This window comes from Gobius niger, assembly GCF_951799975.1.
Source record: "Gobius niger genome assembly, chromosome: 4".
Lineage (NCBI taxonomy): Eukaryota > Metazoa > Chordata > Actinopteri > Gobiiformes > Gobiidae > Gobius > Gobius niger.
In genome coordinates this window covers 3,378,425-3,400,500 of record NC_136855.1, presented here as the reverse complement: position 1 = coordinate 3,400,500, position 22,076 = coordinate 3,378,425, and the positions used below count along the sequence as shown (strand labels likewise).

Here is a 22,076-nt window from a genome sequence, read left to right as displayed (position 1 = left end):
TATATGAATGCAGTGGTGGAGACGTATATGAATGCAGTGGTGGAGACGTATATGAATGCAGTGGAGACATATATGAATGCAGTGGTGGAGACGTATATGAATGCAGTGGAGACATATATGAATGCAGTGGTGGAGACGTATATGAATGCAGTGGTGGAGACGTATATGAATGCAGTGGTGGAGACATATATGAATGCAGTGGTGGAGACATATATGAATGCAGTGGTGGAGACGTATATGAATGCAGTGGTGGAGACGTATATGAATGCAGTGGAGACATATATGAATGCAGTGGTGGAGACGTATATGAATGCAGTGGAGACATATATGAATGCAGTGGTGGAGACGTATATGAATGCAGTGGTGGAGACGTATATGAATGCAGTGGAGACATATATGAATGCAGTGGTGGAGACGTATATGAATGCAGTGGAGACATATATGAATGCAGTGGTGGAGACGTATATGAATGCAGTGGTGGAGACGTATATGAATGCAGTGGTGGAGACATATATGAATGCAGTGGTGGAGACATATATGAATGCAGTGGTGGAGACGTATATGAATGCAGTGGTGGAGACGTATATGAATGCAGTGGAGACATATATGAATGCAGTGGTGGAGACGTATATGAATGCAGTGGAGACATATATGAATGCAGTGGTGGAGACGTATATGAATGCAGTGGTGGAGACATATATGAATGCAGTAGTGGAGACATATATGAATGCAGTGGTGGAGACGTATATGAATGCAGTGGTGGAGACGTATATGAATGCAGTGGAGACATATATGAATGCAGTGGTGGAGACGTATATGAATGCAGTGGAGACATATATGAATGCAGTGGTGGAGACGTATATGAATGCAGTGGTGGAGACGTATATGAATGCAGTGGTGGAGACATATATGAATGCAGTGGTGGAGACATATATGAATGCAGTGGTGGAGACGTATATGAATGCAGTGGTGGAGACGTATATGAATGCAGTGGAGACATATATGAATGCAGTGGAGACATATATGAATGCAGTGGTGGAGACGTATATGAATGCAGTGGTGGAGACTTATATGAATGCAGTGGAGACATATATGAATGCAGTGGTGGAGACGTATATGAATGCAGTGGAGACATATATGAATGCAGTGGTGGAGACGTATATGAATGCAGTGGTGGAGACGTATATGAATGCAGTGGTGGAGACGTATATGAATGCAGTGGTGGAGACGTATATGAATGCAGTGGTGGAGACGTATATGAATGCAGTGGAGGAGACGTATATGAATGCAGTGGTGGAGACGTATATGAATGCAGTGGTGGAGACGTATATGAATGCAGTGGTGGAGACGTATTTGAATGCAGTGGTGGAGACGTATATGAATGCAGTGGAGACGTATTTGAATGCAGTGGTGGAGACGTATATGAATGCAGTGGTGGAGACGTATATGAATGCAGTGGTGGAGACGTATATGAATGCAGTGGTGGAGACGTATATGAATGCAGTGGTGGAGACGTATATGAATGCAGTGGTGGAGACTTATATGAATGCAGTGGTGGAGACGTATTTGAATGCAGTGGTGGAGACGTATATGAATGCAGTGGAGATGTATATGAATGCAGTGGTGAAGACGTATATGAATGCAGTGGTGGAGACGTATATGAATGCAGTGGTGGAGACGTATTTGAATGCAGTGGTGGAGACGTATATGAATGCAGTGGAGACGTATTTGAATGCAGTGGTGGAGACGTATATGAATGCAGTGGTGGAGACGTATATGAATGCAGTGGTGGAGACGTATATGAATGCAGTGGTGGAGACGTATATGAATGCAGTGGTGGAGACGTATATGAATGCAGTGGTGGAGACTTATATGAATGCAGTGGTGGAGACGTATTTGAATGCAGTGGTGGAGACGTATATGAATGCAGTGGAGATGTATATGAACGCAGTGGTGAAGACGTATATGAATGCAGTGGTGGAGACGTATATGAATGCAGTGGTGGAGACGTATTTGAATGCAGTGGTGGAGACGTATATGAATGCAGTGGAGACGTATATGAATGCAGTGGAGGAGACATATATGAATGCAGTGGAGGAGACGTATATGAATGCAGTGGAGGAGACTTATATGAATGCAGTGGAGAAGACGTATATGAATGCAGTGGTGGAGACGTATATGAATGCAGTGGTGGAGACGTATATGAATGCAGTGGTGGAGACGTATATGAATGCAGTGGTGGAGACGTATATGAATGCAGTGGAGACGTATATGAATGCAGTGGAGGAGACGTATATGAATGCAGTGGTGGAGACGTAAATGAATGCAGTGGTGGAGACGTATATGAATGCAGTGGTGGAGACGTAAATGAATGCATTGCGGTGGTGCTTGAGGGCGGGGCAGCCTGTTGCTGTGCAGCCCAGGGCCCGTAGCGTTGGCGTGAAATGGGATTTTCCTGCAGTGAAAGCGAGCTGCGGTGCTTATGTCGCCTCGCGTCTCGTCACACAGGGGACGCGAACGAAGCGGACGCAGCGAACACTGAGCTACAGCAGAGAAGAAGAGAAGGAGAGGGGGAGAAGGATCCAGCCCATTACCATAACAGCAGCGGCTTTGTGGAGCAGAGAGCGAGCGGACGAGGCTCATGATTAATTTATTTCAGTCTCCTCTGGACAGTCGGGAGAGTCACCCAGGCAGAGACCGACCTCAGAGTGTTCAGTCTGTACTTGGAGAAGATGGAGCCTGGTCTAGAAAACCTACTGAACTCTTCAGAAAGGCCAAACAAGTCCAGGAAACAAACCTGGGCTCCAGACTGACAGTTCAGTTGGTTTTCTCCACTATACAAAGTCAAAAACAGCTGCCCTGGAGAAGGATAATGGAAGCAAAGCTGCCAATCTGTGCCATCGGCCACTCCCACCAACGACCAGTCTCTTAGACACTACATTCACACAGGCCGGGGGTGAAGTGTCTTGCTCAAAGACAAAAATATTGGAAGTGTTAATCTACAACCTGTAAAGAACTTGGAAAGTGTAATAAGAGTGCCATCTTGTTATAGCCAGAGATGGTACTTTTTCTTTTATTGAGCTTAATATTTTATTACGAGCCATATAAACATACGTATATGGTGTTCAAGAACAAATACCTGAGTCAAAGGTACAGGCTGAATCTTAACTTTTCACATAAACATACTTTTACTGCACCTATAATTGGCAAAAAAGTGAGTAAGTGCTTTATTTGTCCCTGTGCAATTGTCCGCTGAAACTGCGTTCAGGTGTTGGGTAAGTCCTGAGCCGCTGTGGGCCGGCCTGAGCACAATGTTTTTGGAGGTTGGAGTACTGCCTTCAGTGCTCCTCTGAAAAGGGTCTGCTCCTGTTTCAGAGCATGGTGTCCTGCACTGGTCAGCTCCTCCTCCTTCCTTTTCCTCCTGCGCAGCTCCCTCCGCTCCACAACAGTCTTTCACCATCTCATTTGTCCCTTCCTTGTTTCCTGTAGCCCCTCTTGTGATGCCTCCACTGTGCTGCAGGTGTGGGGGGCTCTTGGTGCCTCTTTATTAATAGGTCTCAAAGCTCATGAGGTAAAGTTATCTGTTTTAAAAAGTTGGACCCTTCATGGCTCGTATGGTTTCTCTGCAGGGAAAAATCTGCTGAACCTCACAAAAACACAGCAAAGATGAACAAAAGTTGAATTTTAAAACGAGTGGGAGGAAGACATCATTTTACTGCAAGTTTCATGATTCTACACAATTATAATCGCAAAAACTAACTTTTAATGAAAGAGCTGGTTTTAAGGTTCTAAAGGTGTGGGACAAGGGTTTAAACTTTTCTAAACTCAGTTGAAATTTTCACTGCATTAATCCCTGTAGATAAATGAATAATTAAATGATGATGGTTTGAGGTTTTTAAAGGTCCTATATCATGCAAAATCGACTTTTTGGAGCTTTTAGCCATGTTGTTATGCTACTTCCTTATCAAAACACCCCCAGAGTGTTTTTTGGCTTCATTCACGCAGCTCTCTAACCTGGCTAACGCCATGCTGCTGTGTGCGCTCGAATCATTTGGAACTGCACAGCAGCCTGGAGACCATGGCCGAAATTTTTGCATGGATTTGGGAACCAATCACAGAACAAGGAGGGACGGCAAGACGATAACGAGCTATTCGATATCCGGAAGCTTGTAGTTTATTTACGGATAAAAAAGAAAAAGTTTATTTACGGATCAAACATGACAGCAGCAGACGCGACGCTATTTTTCGATCGAGCTTTAGACCGTGTTCTAAAGAGTTTAGCTCGAAAGTTTACAGCGAGTACGTCATACGTCATCGGATACGATGATACGATTGGCTGTGGCCTCGTGCAGACGCATGATAGACATTCATAGCGCCAACTAAACGCCTATGGACGATCGTAAACCACACCTCTCCTACGAGAGAATGAATTGGTGGTCCCCAGACTAAATATCACTTGTGATTTTAGTCTGGTGTTAGCCAGGCTAGCAGTTCTCAGTAATCCTCCTGAATCCTGCTCTCTGAGCAGCTGCTCCGCCCTCTGCTGGAAAACCACTGAGTTGTGACACTCAGGAAGAGCCCGACGTTTCTGTTGTAAGGAAGAACATACAGGATGCTCATGTCTGTCTCCTGAACTCTCTGTGTCCTCTCCTTCACCGTCACCTTTCAGCTGCACACCTGCTCAAACAGAAGTATCTGCAGACCCTCTCCCCTCTGCCCCTCCCTCTGTCTCCCCCCCTCTCCCTCTGTCTCCCCCTCTCTCCCTCTGTCTCCCCCCCTCTCCCTCTGTCTCCCCCTCTCTCCTAAACTCAACTTTAAACATACTTTACATGGTGGCATTCTCCAGGAGCGGGGGGGGGGGGTCTGGGGGTCTGGGGGGTGGAGTCTGAGATTAACCCTTGAGCCGCTGTGACGAATGGGCGAGCGAGAGCGTTTAGAGAAAGGCTTAAGCTGTGAGTTAAACAGCAGCGACTAAACGCTGAGGCTAATGATCCACATATGGACTGTACCAGAACACAGCTACTTTACATACACCAGGCCAGGACCGGACCAGGACCAGACCAGGACCAGACCAGGACCAGGCCAGGACCAGAACACAGCTACTTTACATACACCAGGCCAGGACCGGACCAGGACCAGACCAGGACCAGACCAGGACCAGGCCAGGACCAGAACACAGCTACTTTACATACACCAGGCCAGGACCGGACCAGGACCAGACCAGGACCAGACCAGGACCAGAACACAGCTACTTTACATACACCAGGCCAGGACCAGACCAGGACCAGACCAGGACCATGACCAGGACCAGACCAGGACCAGACCAGGACCAGACCAGGACCAGACCAGGACCAGAACACAGCTACTTTACATACACCAGGCCAGGACCAGACCAGGACCAGACCAGGACCAGACCAGGACCAGACCAGGACCAGACCAGGACCAGGCCAGGACCAGAACACAGCTACTTTACATACACCAGGCCAGGACCGGACCAGGACCAGACCAGGACCAGACCAGGACCAGACCAGGACCAGAACACAGCTACTTTACATACACCAGGCCAGGACCAGACCAGGACCAGACCAGGATCAGATCAGGACCAGGAGAAGACCATGACCAGACCAGGACCAGACCAGGACCAGACCATGACCAGACCAGGACCAGACCAGGACCAGACCAGGACCATGACCAGGCCAGGACCAGACCAGGACCAGACCAGGACCAGACCAGGACCAGACCAGGACCAGACCAGGACCAGACCAGGACCATGACCAGGCCAGGACCAGACCAGGACCAGACCAGGACCAGACCAGGACCAGACCAGGACCAGACCAGGACCATGACCAGGCCAGGACCAGACCAGGACCAGACCAGGACCAGACCAGGACCAGACCAGGACCAGACCAGGACCAGACCAGACCAGGACCATGACCAGACCAGGACCAGACCATGACCAGACCAGGACCAGACCAGACCAGACCAGGACCAGACCATGACCAGACCAGGAGCAGACCAGGCCAGGACCAGACCAGGAGCAGGAGCAGACCAGGACCAGACCACACCAGACCATGACCAGACCAGACCAGACCAGACCAGACCAGACCAGACCAGACCAGACCAGACCAGACCAGGACCAGATATTTAACCTGATCTTTATTTGGACATATAATTCTTATGTTCCATAAGAACATGAGAATGTTTTTATCATGTTTTTCACATGAAAGCACTTCACAGGTGGAGAGGATTTTACTCCATTCACTCCATACATGGTGGTGGTCAGCCACGAGACCTACATGAGGAGAACATGCAAACTCCGCAGAAAGGCCCATTCCAACTGAGAATCGAGCCCAGGGCAGGCACTGACACCACATCTTCCACTGTGCAAAAGAAACAAGTGCAATTTTGTTTTCGACATCGTGGAGCAAAACTATGGAATGAGTTTGGAGAGTTTATGACAACTAACAGCAAAAAGAGCCTAAAAAATCAAATGCTCACCAAATATAAGCCTTGATGCTCAATCACAATAGAAATGATAATAATTTTTAAAAAGGTTCACAGTATTTTTACTTTATTTGTGATAATCGACTATTGAATCATGTCATCAATTAATGATTCATTGATATTGATTTTTCATCTGTTTTGTATTTGACCAGAAGGAAATGTTCATGTTCTCTCTCTCTGTCATGTGTTTAGGGGTGTGACGCGAAGTCTAAGCCCTTTGGGGTTTCTGTCACACTCCATCACGTTTTATTCTTTTTTTTTAATGTAATCAACATTTCTGTAATTATTTATGTGAAAATAAATAAATCACAAACCCGCTGTAACGGCGGCACGGTGCCACAGTGGTTAGTGCTCATGCTTTACAGCTTGAAAGTCCTAGGTTCGATTCCCGCCTGTATGTTCTCCCCAAGTCTGCGTAGGCTTCCCCTACCACTAAAAACATGTCCAATAGACCAGGGTGAATAAGAGTGTGTGTTGAGAGTGTGCATGTAGCTTGTTTACATGCATGAGACCCATGTATGCTCATTAACATGCACTGTCCCAAACCAATAAAAAAATACCATCTGTGCCACTGTGGCTGAAAGTCCTTTCTATTGGCCAACATCTGACCTTAGATCATACCCGCTGACAGAAAAGATGTTAAACTTTATGACCGTTTTTGTTTCAAGTTGGTAATACAGGCTTGTAAAGCACAACACAAGTGTAAGAAGACAGTCTCGTCTCCGCTGTTTTTAATGTGTCCTTTAAATAAAGTTGACCGTGTGAATCTTAATGTTTGTAAAGCTCATTACTTCATGATTAGCTCGTGTTTTTAAATGTGTGTAGAAACTTTCTTAAATATGACAAATACCATACATAAACTTTTTTTCTTGTCTTTGTTACCAAAAGTTCTACAAATGACCTCTCCAGTCTGCATCACGTGGCCTCGGGCAGGTTTGAGAGTAACCCGGGTTTATTCCCGAGTGTCGTCTGCCTGTGACCTGCCGTAAACCAGCGCCGACAGCGGCAGCTCCACCTCTCAGTCAGGCTCAAAGGCTGGAGCTGAAAACTATGAATGTAACGACTGCAGAACAGGTGCAGCAGCGGCCCTTAGAGCAGGGGCCCTTAGAGGAGGGGCCCTTCAGCCGAGGGTCCAGGTCTAATACTGAGTTAATGAGGATTTAATGCTTGTCACGCTCTTAATGCTGAGAGTGTGTCGACTCAGGCAGATGTAAAGAGAGAGGAGAGGGGGGGGGAGAGGAGAAAAGAGGAGGGGGAGAGAAAGAGAGAGGGAAAGAGGAGGGGGAGAGAGTGTGGAGGGGAGGTGGGAGGTGAGAGTGGAGGGAGTTGGAAAAGGTGAGGATGAGGACAAACCACAGTGAGAGCTTTTGACTGGCCCTGAACCGTCCGCTGTGTAACCGCAATAATCACAGTGTACCTCAATGGCCCAGTGGTTAAGTGCTGGCCCACTTACCACTGGGTCATGTGACTGAGGAGGGAGCACCGACAGTGGTTTGAAAAATCCCAGAGACAGCAGCAGTGTTACATGTTTGGAGGTCGCTGGTTCCATCGCTGCTGCGCATTATCAAGCGCCATCCTACCTCATCGTCAAGGAGACAGTCACCCATTCACACGCTCATTCACACACCAGCGCACGCAGACAGAGGCGCCAATTTATGTTCGTCCCAGTGGGTGCCCAGTCCAAAAAATAAATAAAAATAAAAACAAAAAACTGAAGGTGGGGATTGATCTCCCAGCCTCGTGGTCGGGAGCCCGGCGCTCTACCCATGGAGCTAAACAAGCAGAACAAAATAACACATCTGCAGTAGATGAATGTTCTGAACGCCCCGCGCTCGTGGATTTGCGGAGCATGTTCGGCGATTTATTGAATCCTTTTGTAATTAGGGCAAATTCACCTGGGTGCCCAAACATTTGAGTGGGACCGGTGCCTATGTACGCAGACCCGTACAACCCGCTCTACGATCTGAGGAACAAGTGAGGATTGAGTTCATACACAATTAGCATTATTGTAAATAAATAAATAACATTTGGTAGAGCCTTTACAAGAGGCGGATAGTACTCAGTTACGTTTACTCCAGTAACCTTTTGAAATCTTTTTTTGTTTTGTTACTTAATTCTTCCTAATGATTTATTTGTATATGTTTTTGTGGTATTCTATTTGAATTCCATAGATATAGATATATAGATGCATAGATATATATTTATATTACTTCATGTTTTGTTTCGCATCATTTATGTCACGACTGAAACATGAATCAAACTTTTACGCTCACAGATCTCAAGGAGCAATTTCTCCAAGTACTTTTTTACTCTTACTTGAGTAAATATTGGGGCTACTCTACCCACCTCTAAACCCAGCCTTAACCAGTCTGGTCTTAACTCAGTAAACCAGTCCCACCTCCCGGACTCTCCTCCCGGGGCGGATGAACTGCAGCTTTGTGCGCAGCGGACGCGTCAAAAGCGCAGAGTAAATAAGTTCCGCACGCATGAGGGCCTCCGAATGCGCCGCGCTGCGACAGGTGGCTCACTGTTTATTATCCGCTCGTTATTTATCCATGACGGGGGGGCGCGGCGCGGACGGAGCGGACCCTCCCCGTCCTTTCAGCGGGGCAGGGCTGTGGGTCCGCGGCGGGGCCGGGCCGCGGCTGGTGCGGCCGCTGCGGAGGATGTAAACCCGGGGAGTTAACGACACAAAGGCCGCTCTGAGCCGCTCCGCGCGCGGGCGGCTGACGCGGGGGTTTCTCTGCATATGCACAATGAGATGATCCGTCACATTTACATGCGGGGAAATCCAACTCGTTTGTCTGAAAAAAGCGCCGAACTCTGAGACAAAGCGTGTCGTTCTTTCAGATGATTCAGGGCCGTTCTGTTCAGATCAATCACTGCAGCCACCACTTTATAATCAACCAGGGGCTTTTCATCCTCCATCGAGCTGCGGCGCACTGGAGATGCGGCGGCACATCACGCTTTGAAACATTTACCATAAGAAAATAGAATGCTGTGTTTTTTTAGTTTCCGAACTGTGGTTAAGGCGAGACACTGCAGGTGAATAGGGAAAAAATGTATATTTACAGATATCCCTTTGAAACGTTTGCTGTCGATCACTGGCATAAATGTGAGAAAAAAATACATTGCAAGTTTTCTGTCATTTTATCTTTTCATATGAGAACAAGGTGTTTTATGCCTAAAAATGCCCCAAATTTCCCATCTTTTCGGCAACGAAATCTGAATAATGGATAGAGCTACATTCCAATTTATGGTTTCATTTTATTGATAAATGAGTTACCAAGACTTTTTCAGAGGGGATTTTGGATGTCTTGTTTAGTTTTAAAATAAACTGTTTTTTAGTGGAAAAATGTGTAAAAATGTAATTTTCGCCTTATTTTTTGACATTCAAAACTCAATAAATGGGGTTTAAGGGATTAAATAATAAAAAATCCCTCTAGAAAAATCTTCCAAATATTGTTCAGTCCAAGGCTGGACAATGTGAAGTCTTTAGGTCTGACTGACGTGGACATAGTGTTGACACAATGTTTTGAGAAAAAGGCCCTTGAAATTGCATTCTCCCATATAAGTCTATGGGGGAACATTGAATCAGCGCAATATTTAAACATGTTATTGTGAAGATTAGACATATTTTCTGTTTCCAGGTGAAAGCTTGTATGTTCAGAGACCAATTTGGCCCAAAACCTGAAAACTGAAAAAATTGAGTTTTGCCTGTAGTGTCTCCCCTTAAGCACATTATCAAACAGTCTTCAGTCTGAAGCGGCTGGAAAAGTTGATTTTGTAAGGCAGACAATCACCAATTACAAAGAAGTTTATGAACGTGAGACGAAACCGAGCGGGCCTCTTGTCCCGTGTCCACCCAAAGGCCTCCAGCGCGCTCTGCCTCCGCACAGCGCGACATCCCACAGAAATGTCCGCGGAAATAAAGGCTGTAACTGTTGCTCTGCCGTTTTGCAGACAGACCTCCGCGCCTCGGCCTGTCGGAGCCGGAGGATGATGATTATTTATGTCTCATGAAGCGGCCGTTTATGAGCTCTAATAAATTGATAAACGTCTGTTAATCCCGTGCGTTAAATTCAGAGCGTCTCCATCAGTCCGCGGCGATTAGAGCGGGCCCTCCCCCGTGAAATGCGCCTCTGGTCCAGGCCTTGCTCTCTCCCGCTCCCCCCACACCTCCTCCTGGTCCGCGTGGGTGTCGGGTTGGCGGGTGAGCGGCTCGTTAGCAGCTGGTGAGCAGGAAGCGCGGCCTGATCCTAATGACCGGGACGAATCGCGAACCAGCGCCGGCTTCTCTGCGCCTTTAGGCCGCACTGAGAACAGCTGTCCGCGGCGCATTAACGCTCCATCACGACTACATTAACCCCCTTGAACAAACCGGGCCGCTTAACTCAAGCCTTTCGGAGCGTTCCTGTCGCTCATACGTGGCCTGGATGCGAGCGCTCTATGATCCCTCTGGGACAATAACGCCACAGACTCATCATTTACGCTTTTATCAACAAGTCTGAGGCGAGAGGGTTGTTTTTAAAATGAATTTAAATATGTTTTGAAAGCCCTGATTCCAATACATTAATATTGTGTAATGAATAAACAAACAAAAAATACATATAGGCCCAGAAATCCGGAAAGGTCTTGTGCGTAAAAGTGCCAATAACGCGCATCTGGCACACGTTTCAAAGCAAAACGGAAAAAAATAAGAGGCTGAAAACATAACCTTTTAGATGCACAATATAATGAGTATAGTTTCACTCAAGGACACTTTATCCTCACTTTTGTGTGTGTTCTACAAGTATAACAGTTCAATACTAATACTAATACTAATAATAGCCTACTACTAATACTAATACTAATACTAATACTAATAATAATAATAATAATAATAATAATAATAATAATAATAATAATAATAATAATAATAATAATAATAATAGTGAATGCAGGGCGCTGAGGAGTGACGCCGCTGGGGCCTAATCCCCGCCCAGAGCCTAAAAACCCATTAATAGGAGTTTTATTCGTCAGAGCGGCTCATCTGCGCCGTTTAAATCCAATCAGCAGCACTTTCTTTTCAGAGGCGTGAAACAGTGGAACAAACGGGGCCCCGGGAGGAGGTGGATGGGAGGGAGGGGGGGTGCAGCTGACGGTGGCAGCTCGTTCACGGTTAACGCGATCACGAGCGCACACTTCTGCCGCGCCATGAATGAAGAGAGAGAGAGAGAGAGACGGGGGGACATTTAACACATCTGTTAAAGGAGTTTGATGGAGGCAATCGCTTTAAGAGGCCGCGCCGTGACCGCGACCAGGATCTGGGCCAGAGCTGGGGCTACACCAGGGCTACACCAGGGCTACACTTGGTCCCCCTTGAAAACGAGATGTTGCGTCTCAAGGGGTTTTCCCTTTAACAAATGTACGAAACCGACTCAACCAGGACTAAAAGTTGCCTGACCTGCGCACTGGCTTCAGTTGCGCATTGTAAGAGGAAAGACTCCATAAAAGTGGCTTCTGTTCCTCTGCCGGACACAGTTGACTGTTTCTGCACTAACACACGGAGAGAGAACATATTTTCTGCTCTGACATCATCATATAGAACGAGCTCCAAAGGCATAAACCGTGTGTGTGTCTGTGGCGCAGTAACAGGTGCCTCAGACAAACGGCTCTTTAGTGTCACTTTAATGATCCTCGCGCACAAAGAGACCGTGCACTCACCGAGGCCCTGGTCCCGCACGCGCACACACGCGCACGCCCCCGCCGGTCCGAAGCGTCGGCCTGTGGCGCGCGGTGGGACTGGAGCTGATCCATAAAGTCCGCGAGCAGCAGCCAATCAGCGGCGGCGCACGCGGACACTTTGTTGAGCTCGTGAGAGGGGGGGTTCGGGTGAGGGGGCTCGGATCTCGCGCTATAAAAGCCCTGCACGCGGGCCCCGGAGCCACATCTCTCTCCTCGCCCTCCGTGGATCTGGTACTTGTTTTTGTTTGTTTTTCGCTCCTGACGCTCCTGACGCACCGACTGACGCGGGACCATGATGATCCCCAGCGTGCTCGCCCCCGCGGCCCTGTACCCGGGACTGTACCGGCCCTCCACGTGCACGCTCCCGCCGATGCCGCACGCGCTGCCGCCGCAGAGGAGTTTCCTGGTGGAGGACCTGCTGCGCATCGGAACCGTGCCCGCGACGCGCCGCTCCCCGTGCGCGCTCCCAACCGCGGCGCCGTCCCCGCGACACCCAGAGTGAGTCCCAAACTTTACACTTCATCACCAACTTTAACGAGCCTCGTGACAACACGGAAGGCACGGATTAGGGCAAAGTTTCACTGGGAAAGTGTCCATTACGCACAGCGCGCACAGCGCTCTTCTTTTCGACAGCGTCTCCAGCTCAAGGGCAACTGCAAAGGCATTTGTTATCGTTGTAAATAGGAGCTGTGTTCAAAATGTACATGGAAAAATCCCATAATTCCTGTGTGATCTATTAAAAAACGTCATAAATAAGACGGTTCCATCAACTCTGACACCGTCAGTTTAGAGTTCAATAAATTACAAAACAATCTGAAAAAATAGACCACAAATCCACGACCCAGCACGGGCCAAACATTTTAGTTTTCTTCAGGACTTGTGGTGATTGTTTTACACATGTAGCCTGTTGGAAAACCAAACATCGCCAGCTTCTGTTTTGTTGTTGTTGTTGTTTTGTTTTTTTGTTCCTGTATGAACGTAAAGTCTTTGTTTCCTATTACAATCTGTGTCAAATGAACGTCATCTAAACATCTGCTTCTTTCCAGAGCTGAAGCCAAAACGCAGCTGTCGAGCAGCAAAGACCCGTCCTTCCTGAAGTTCGGCGTCAGCGCCATCCTCGCTCCGTCTCCCAAAGCAGGTGCGCATCTCCTCTCACAAACCCGCTGAAGTCCGCACGTTCAAATCCCCAAAGCTCACGTGGATGTTTTCCCTCTTTGTGTGCGCCGCAGCCTCTCCTCCTCTCCCCGCGCTGCACCTGCACAAGACCTTCCCGCTGCCGTGCTTCGACGGGCACTTCCACCCGGTGTTCAGAGCCCCGTACCTGCCCGGTAAGACGCGCTTCATCGTTGTCCGTCACACTTTGGTGTTCTGTGACAAGAATGACGGACTCTCTGCGCCATATTCTCATTTCTGTTTTTTAAATGTGAGTTAAAGTTGAGATAACAATGTGGCAACACGACGGTGGCATTGACTACACATCTGCACAACGCCACCTACTGCTCGGTATTAGGCTTTACCCAAATCTAAAAGCTTCTTGAAAAAAAACAAGCACGAGAAAACAAGGATTAAAATACAACAAAAAATATTTAAAAAAAAATGACAGAGAAAGAGCAGCAAAAAAGTCACAAAATAGTGGCAAAAATGAGATGAAAAAGTGAGGACAACAACATGGCAACACGTTTGCTTTTGCCTTGCTTTCAAATGAGGCATTACCCTGTAGGCTGTGAGCTCTCCAGTACAGAAGCTTTTAAATTTGGGTAAAGCTTACTCACTTATACGCACACCCAGAGACACAAAAAGACCAACAAAAGAAAAGGTGTTTGAGACCCATGTTGTCAGTGACGGGATTTGAAACGGAAGAGTCTCCCACTATGGGGGTCATTTATCAAGTATTTGCTCAAGTGCAAAAGTGCATCAGTCCTTCATGCATGTATTACTCACGCAGTATTCTCTCCTTTACACTGCAGAATACTGTTATCCAGGTGACATCAGATAGTCAAGTCAGTGCAACATGTCGACAAAATAGCATATTTTATTTTTCAGCTTGCACCTGCCTTTATAAATGAACCCCCTAAAGCTCCCGTTAGCCGGTGCTGCATTTTGAGTTGAAGCAACAGGCAGAATCTCTGAACAAAGTCCTCCTCTCTCTGTTTCTCTCACTGCAGAAACTAATCTGAAAATAAGCAACACTTTCCTCCAAATAGGATCATTTGATGTCGACTTGAGCAGGTTGCTGAGCCTCTCTTTGCACTTTGAAAAAAACATCTTAAACTAAATATATCATTGCACTTAAAAATGTGTAAATTCATATAACTGGCAAAAAGCAAAGATTTAGTTTCACTCGGTAAGTTTGACGTGCTCAAACTGACCTCACGTGTGGCTCTCCCCCCTGTCTCTCTCCACACTCCCATGCCCAGCCCCGGCGGCTCTTTTCGGGGGCAGACAGCCACACACACGGCAGGCCCAGGCCGAATCACCAGTCACCAGTGCCACCAGTCATGCTCTAATTTCCCATTAGGGCCCATTGAGGGGGCCGAGTCCCGTCACACCCCGCGGTGACGCCTGTTTGGGCTTCGCGGCGCTAACGACCTCGAGAAACCAGAATGTGCCGGGTGTGACTTTAAAGTTGATCGCACGCAGGTTTTTGAGCTTGGACGTGTTCAGGGATGGACTTAATGCATTGTTTCAGTTGAACGACTTCAAATCTGTAAAAAAAAAAAAAAAAAAAAAAGGATTATATTTAGTTGGACCAATTGATTTAAGTCTTTGGGACTCAACTTTTTTATGCTGCCAGCCGCACACAGCTCTTCTTATCTGATCGCTGACAGGCACACATTTATATTTAATCATCAAATATTACCGTGGGAATGCACTGCAAAAAGTAATTAACTAGATCAGTATAAACATCTCAATTTGAGCACAATAATCCAAATTTTAGCTGTTTTGACTAGTTAAGAAGTTCTTGGGCATTTGTCCTAGATTATTTCACTTGTTCTGAGATGTTTCTGACTCGTTTCAATACATTTCGTCCTTATTTCAGGTCATTTTCTTTGCCAATGGGGTAAGAAAATTGGTCTTATCTCATTGGCAATTTTACTTTCTTATTTCAAGCGAGATTTACCACAGAACTGGTCTGAAATGTCCTCAAACAAGCAAAGCAAACTTGGTCCGATCAGGAAAAGTGTCTAAATGAGTGAAAACCGCTCAAAACAAGATACATTTCCTCAATTCAAGTCATTTAAGCCAGTGCTTGATATTCACTTTTTGCAGTGTGTTCGTTCATCCCTTGAAAAACTTTCTCCCGAATATAATTTTGCGCCACAATTGACAAAAAGTGTCGGCCAAATCATTTTTTTAGTGCATAAAACCATTTGGAGTTGTTTAAAGTTGATCTGACACAGGTTTTTAAGTCCAGTGGATGAGCTTGGACACATTCAGGGACATACTCAATGCATTGTTTAGATTGGAAAACTTCAAATCAGTTGAACAGGTTTAAAGACGTCTTGAAGGACAGTTAGTCAATAGTTATTGGCTTTTTGGAATTTACTAAATTAAAAAAGAAACTGCTCATTTTTACATGGACTTTTATGTATCGGCAGTTACACAGGCGCAAAATGTTTTACTCAAACAAGTTTACGATGGGACTGACTTACAGCCTTTGAAAAACTGTGGAAAGTCTTGAACGAAAAGCGGCTGCCAAAACGCTTCTTAGTGCGTGAAAACATTTGGAGTTGTTTTAAGTTGATCTGACGCGGATTGTTAAGTCCAGTGGACGAGCTCGGACACATTCAGGGAGATACTTCAATGCATTGTTTTGTTTGGACAACTTTGAAGGATGCATCGCAAGATTCCCCCTTAAACTCCCTAAATGTCGTCCATTTCCCCACTTCTCCTACTTTTGTTTCGGAGTTTTGGAAGCCGCGGGGTTGGGAGTCGTCGCCGCGGACGCCATTTTGCGCTCCGTCATAAACCTAATCTGATCTGAAAGTCCATAAAGTGCTTTTCTCTCACGTCGATAATGGAGGCTCCTTTCACCCCCGGCCTCGAACAACAGACAACAGCGTCTCAATGAGCTCCGGGTCCATTTAAAGAACATCATCCTCACCCCCCACCCCCCCCCCCCCCCCCCACCCCTTTTTTTTTTTTCTTCCTTTCCTCCCCCCTTTTCTTCCTCCCCTCGGTATGCGTGGCGATTGTTTGCGTGTTTAAATCGGGCCCCATTGTGCGGCGGTATGAGGCCTTTTCGCTGCGAGTCTATTACTCCACAATTACCGTTCACGCCGCGTTAACTTCTCTGTGCGGCCCTTGAAAAGGCGCGGGCCCCTGCTTTGCATCCCAATGCGGCGCGGGACGGGCCCCCCGGCTAATTACTCACCTCACGCCATTTTGCCACCGAAGAGAGAAAAAAAATGAAAACATAGAGAGAGGGAGGAGGGGGGGGGGGGGTTTGGACCTGGGCCTTTTCCATTAGGAGCGTGATCACACTGAAGCTGGTCTCAGGGAAGTGGACTCAGGCAGCTCTCAGTCATCCAGGGGGTTTTCATGCCGTCATCTGTGCCGAGTTGAAACGTCTCTCTGCTCAAGTTTGAAGGCTCATGATGCGACCAAATGGGTTGAAATGACAGATCATGAACCTTTTTATGAGTAATTTTAACTTGCCAAGTACAAAAACATACACTGCACTGTAAAAATGACCGTCTTAAATGAGATAAAGGATTTAAAATAAGGTACTAAGGTGCATTGTATTTGCGTCGGTTTGAAGTCATGTAAGATCAGATGAAAATGCAAATACAAATGGAACAATCAGAAATCCTGCTCAAGATCAAGTGACTAAGCCTGCTCACACTGCAAAAAGTATTTAACTAGATCAGTATAAACATCTCAATTTGAGCATAATAATCCAAAGTTTAGTTGTTTTGATTAGTTAAGAAGTTCTTGGGCATTTGTCCTGGATTATTTCACTTGTTCTGAGATGTTTCTGACTCGTTTCAATACATTTCGTTCTTATTTCAGATCATTTTCTTTGCCAATGGGGTAAGAAAATTGGTCTCATTGGCAATTTTACTTTCTTATCTCAAGCGAGATTTGCCCTAGAACTGGTCTGAAATGTCCTCAAACGAGCAAAGTAAACTTGGTCCGATCAGGAAAAGTGTCTAAATGAGTGAAACCCGCTCAAAACAAGATACATTTCCTCAATTCAAGTCATTTAAGCCAATGCTTGATATTTACTTTTTGTAGTGAAGTCTTTACTCTTTTTCCAGTGTGTGCTCAAGAAAACAATCATCTTATTTCAAGCAAACTGGGATTCATCTTTTGAGAATATTTCACTGATTTCTGGATTAGTTGCAAGACTTACACCAAGAAGTTGAGTCCTTGTGGCCTTGGGCAAGACACTTTAGTGAATGCTTCACTTTCTCGGCCATTCTTTGTGTTGTGTCGAGTGATTGGATTCATGGCTCTTTTTAAAGGAGCCGAGTCTTTGGGATCTGTTCATTTCAAAACACTGGCTCATTCTTATATTGACTTAATTTGATCGTCTATAAACACTGTTGCACATTTAAAGGGGCTAGATGCAAGTTGGCCATTTTACACTCACCGCTGCCACCTCTGGTCATAGGCGTAACTGCAGCTTCTATATTAAACTCGTGCATGACGGCACTTCGGCAACAACTTTTTGAGTGACAGTGCAGGATTTTAGAGGCAGTTGTGGTGAACAGGTCTGAGCTCATTCTACACATGCAGGGGGAGGAAAATACTTCATTTTAAACTCCGTATAGTCCCTTTACGGAATAAAAAAGCACTGAAGTTATGAATGAGCTCATATTTAGGCCTGAAATGCCATTAAAAGGCATGACATTTGATTCCAACAGACGTTAAAGCTACATTTCCTTGGAAATTGCTTAGGATAGAGGTTTATTTATTATTATTACACGTTTGGTTGAAAGTTCCTCTGTTTACAGGAATAGATAGTGTTTAGATGTGTGATCCGTGAGTTCTTTCTGGAATAGTTCAAAGTCAGTGTAAGTGTAAACAAAGATGCGTGTTCTTTGTCCTCTCTCGTTGGCGCCCTCTGCTGTCTGTAAGTGTAAACAAAGATGCGTGTTCTTTGTCCTCTCTCGTTGGCGCCCTCTGCTGTCTCTGCGTCTAACCCTCCTCTCTCTCTCTCTCTCTCTCTCCACAGCCTCCTCTCCGGTGGTGCCGATGCCCGGGACCTTCTCGTGGCCGCTGCTCTCCCGGGGGAAGCCGCGGCGGGGCATGCTCCGCCGGGCCGTGTTCTCCGACGTCCAGCGCAAAGCTCTGGAGAAGATGTTCCAGAAGCAGAAGTACATCAGCAAACCGGACAGGAAGAAGCTCGCCGGCAAGCTGGGGCTGAAGGACTCGCAGGTGAGAACCAGGGGAGGCCCGGCCTGAGCTGGAGACACACATGACGTCACCATAATGTAAAGTGTGCAGCCAATGACCTGTCCACGTTAGTCCAGAGTCTTCGAAAAGAGTCACGGTTCTACTGGTATCGGTATCGTAGATCAAGTACCGTTAAAGTACCGGTATCAAAAAAACATTGCCCTAACTCCAAATGATGAACAGACTTTGAGCCCTAAGATCAGGGAGGTTTGTGAATCCTCTCACCTCCAGATAAGATCAGGGAAAACATTTGGACATTTCTTTCCAAAGCTGTCCCTCTCAGCCTTTTGCTTTTAACTTTCTTTATTTTAAACAAGTATATATTTGAGCATTTTATTTATCCCATGTGTGGCATCTCCTGGTGTTTCTGATGCTACACCAACGTGAAGGAGCTCTTTGGTGTCATCTAGTGGTAAAAGTGAGCACTGCAGCTCCACTCTGATATCTGGGGTGGGCAAGCACTGGCACCGGGAGGATTTCTTCATTGTCACATCACCTCATCCTTGCATCAAACTATATACTGTAGTTTATTACAGATCAATCAGTCAGTCAAAATGATTTCTATATACATTTAGCTCACATTTCCCTGGGGGGGAGCTCCCAAACCCCCCTATCTGTTTGAAAATGTCTAAGTTGTGTTGATGACTTTAGAGAAAGTCATGTGTCAGGGGCCAGACGCCTTTATGAGACAGTCATGTGACCTCAGTTCATCTGGACTTCGGGACAGTGTTTGTTTCATGTGGACAGGTCCAGCTGTTAACTATAAGTCCAACATTCAGACCTTTGAGCATCACCATAGTTACCACAATGGCATTCTCAGCTGCACTGGCTCCATTTGTAACTCTCGGTTGTCCACATCGTTGAAAAAAGTGCTAAAGCAAACCCCCGCCGTGTGTTTCCAGGTGAAGATCTGGTTCCAGAATCGCCGCATGAAGTGGCGGAACTCGAAGGAGCGCGAGCTGCTGTCGTCGGGGGGCTGCCGCGAGCAGACGCTGCCCACCAAGTCCAACCCTCACCCGGACCTGAGCGACGTGCACGGCCCCAGGGCGGAGCACGACGAGGAGCACGACGAGGACTTCCTGGAGAGTCACATGACGCGGATGAGCTCCTCCCCCTCGGCGTCCAGCAAACACTCGGACTCGGACTCGGACGACGAGATCACGGTGTCCTAACGCGCGCCGTGGTGTGGGCACTCTGGACTCTTAAGATGCGGCCACTGATGCTGCGTTCATGCAGCCTGGGAAACTCGGGAATCCCAAACTCTAACGCCAACCCCACAGCCTGGAAATCAGACCCGGGTGGGAATGTTTACCATAGCAGTCACAGAAACGCCTCTAGCTCTGAGCCTGTTCCTACAAATGCACACATTTTGCTTAAATCGAACGTTCTCTCCCCAAATAAATGAATGGGGAAGCCGGGCACAATACTTAAATATGCCAAGGTATGGTTTGTCCTTTTCTGTGCTTTCTCATCATCATGTTCAGCAGCCAGTCGATGTGTATCCGACCCACAAAAAACAGAAACTTAACTGATTTTAAGCTAGCATTTAGCTCAGGGGACACTTTTATACGCTAATTTGTATATAAAGTCAAATCTAGAAAGGTTCATTAATGATTCTAACACGGGTGGAAACATCTGGATCGTTCCTAATTTGCGATAATGCTAACGGCTAAAGGGAAAATACATCGCAGACTCTGAAAAGCTGATTAGCCCTGACTTGCTAACTGTGCACATACATTAGGCTTGAACACCGCTTCTCCACAATTAGTCCATTCTTAATTTAGTCTATGATCTGGCTGAGTGTTCGGCGTTTCCTCCCTGATCAGGCTGAGTGTTCGGCGTTTCCTCCCTGATCTCAGTCTGTCAGGCTGAGTGTTCGGCGTTTCCTCCCTGATCTCAGTCTGTCAGGCTGAGTGTTCGGCGTTTCCTCCCTGATCAGGCTGAGTGTTCGGCGTTTCTTCCCTGATCTCGGTCTGTCAGGCTGAGCGTTCGGCGTTTCCTCCCTGATCTCGGTCTGTCAGGCTGAGTGTTCGGCGTTTCCTCCCTGATCAGGCTGAGTGTTCGGCGTTTCTTCCCTGATCTCGGTCTGTCAGGCTGAGCGTTTGGCGTTTCCTCCCTGATCAGGCTGAGTGTTCGGCGTTTCTCCCTGATCTCGGTCTGTCAGGCTGAGTGTTCGACGTTTCCTCCCTGATCTCGGTCTGTCAGGCTGAGTGTTCGGCGTTTCCTCCCTGATCAGGCTGAGTGTTCGGCGTTTCCTCCCTGATCAGGCTGAGTGTTCGGCGTTTCCTCCCTGATCAGGCTGAGTGTTCGGCGTTTCCTCCCTGATCTCGGTCTGTCAGGCTGAGTTTGCTGTTTTTGCACAGCTGTGGATTGTACAGGATTTCGTATGTACCTTCGTATGGAAGTTTTAAGCCAAGGTTTTACTTTGACAAATAGAGTTGTTTATTAAAGAAGATGGAAAATGTAGCTTTTCCGTTAATAATTTATATTTGTGTTGTATTATGTCCTGTATATATTTTGTACAAAGGCCAAATAAAGTCGTAAATTTCAAACAAAAATCATGTTTTGGTTTTGTTTGATGCAACATTCTGTAAATCAGACATAATCCAGGATTAAGGTAAATGGGGGAAAAATGTAGTTAGTGAAATTGAAACTCTCGATCACTGGTATACATATGGGGGGAAATGCAGTGCAAGATAAGGCGTAAAAATGACAAAAATTGCATATGTTTTCAGCAGCTAAATCTAAATAATTGACAGGTTGAATATGGTTTTACTTTGTTCATTACAAATATGTGTTAAATAAAGTTTAGCAAATCTATAAAATCACTGAAATATCACATGTACATAAGTATTGACACCCTTTGCTATGACACTCAAAACTGAGCTCAGCTTTTTCCATTGATCGTCCTTGAGATGTTTCTACAAGAGTCCACCTGTGAAAAATGAAATCGACTTGATTTGGAAAGTCACACACTTCTGTGTAAGGTCCCACAGCTGACGGAGCATGTCAGAGCAGAAACTAAGCCCTTCTAAAAATAGTCATAACAATAATAATAATAACAATAATAATAATAATAACAATAATAATAATAATAATAATACTTTTTTTCACTTTGTCATTATGGGGTAATGTGTGCAGAAACAAACTAGAAAATAAAAATAAAATAAAATAAAAAAATGTAAATATTCATTTTGGAATGAGGCAGTAACAGAGTGTAAGGGTGTGAATACTCTCCGGATGCACTGCATATTTCTCCCGTCTTTCAGAAAGGAGATGATCATATCTGGATCTCTAGTGCACCCTTCCTTCCACACAGGTACTAGATACAGTGGGAACCGGATTCTCAGTGTCTGACATGAAACCAGAATTAACTTTTACCTTTTTTAAAAAGGTGCATAGGGCTGGGTGCCATTAAACGATACCAGTTTGGTATCGGGAAA

At 46.2% G+C, this 22,076-nt stretch overlaps 2 protein-coding genes across 2 annotated transcripts in view; both read left to right on the top strand.

Moving 5' to 3' along the window:
- tmem208 (transmembrane protein 208) overlaps positions 1 to 9,503 on the top strand; it is a 381,758-nt gene extending 372,255 nt beyond the window's left edge. The window contains exon 7 of the mRNA XM_079555135.1: positions 9,492 to 9,503. The gene's annotated coding sequence lies outside the window, so the exon portion shown is untranslated. The remainder of the gene's footprint in view (positions 1 to 9,491) is intronic.
- Positions 9,504 to 12,443: 2,940 nt separating this feature from the next.
- On the top strand, positions 12,444 to 19,811 carry dbx1a (developing brain homeobox 1a). The gene is made up of 5 exons (XM_079555622.1): positions 12,444 to 12,729; positions 13,278 to 13,369; positions 13,461 to 13,559; positions 18,413 to 18,615; positions 19,536 to 19,811. The coding sequence occupies exons 1-5, from the start codon at positions 12,524 to 12,526 to the stop codon at positions 19,803 to 19,805; spliced, it is 870 nt and encodes a 289-aa protein (XP_079411748.1). The 5' UTR covers positions 12,444 to 12,523; the 3' UTR covers positions 19,806 to 19,811.
- Positions 19,812 to 22,076: the final 2,265 nt, after the last annotated feature.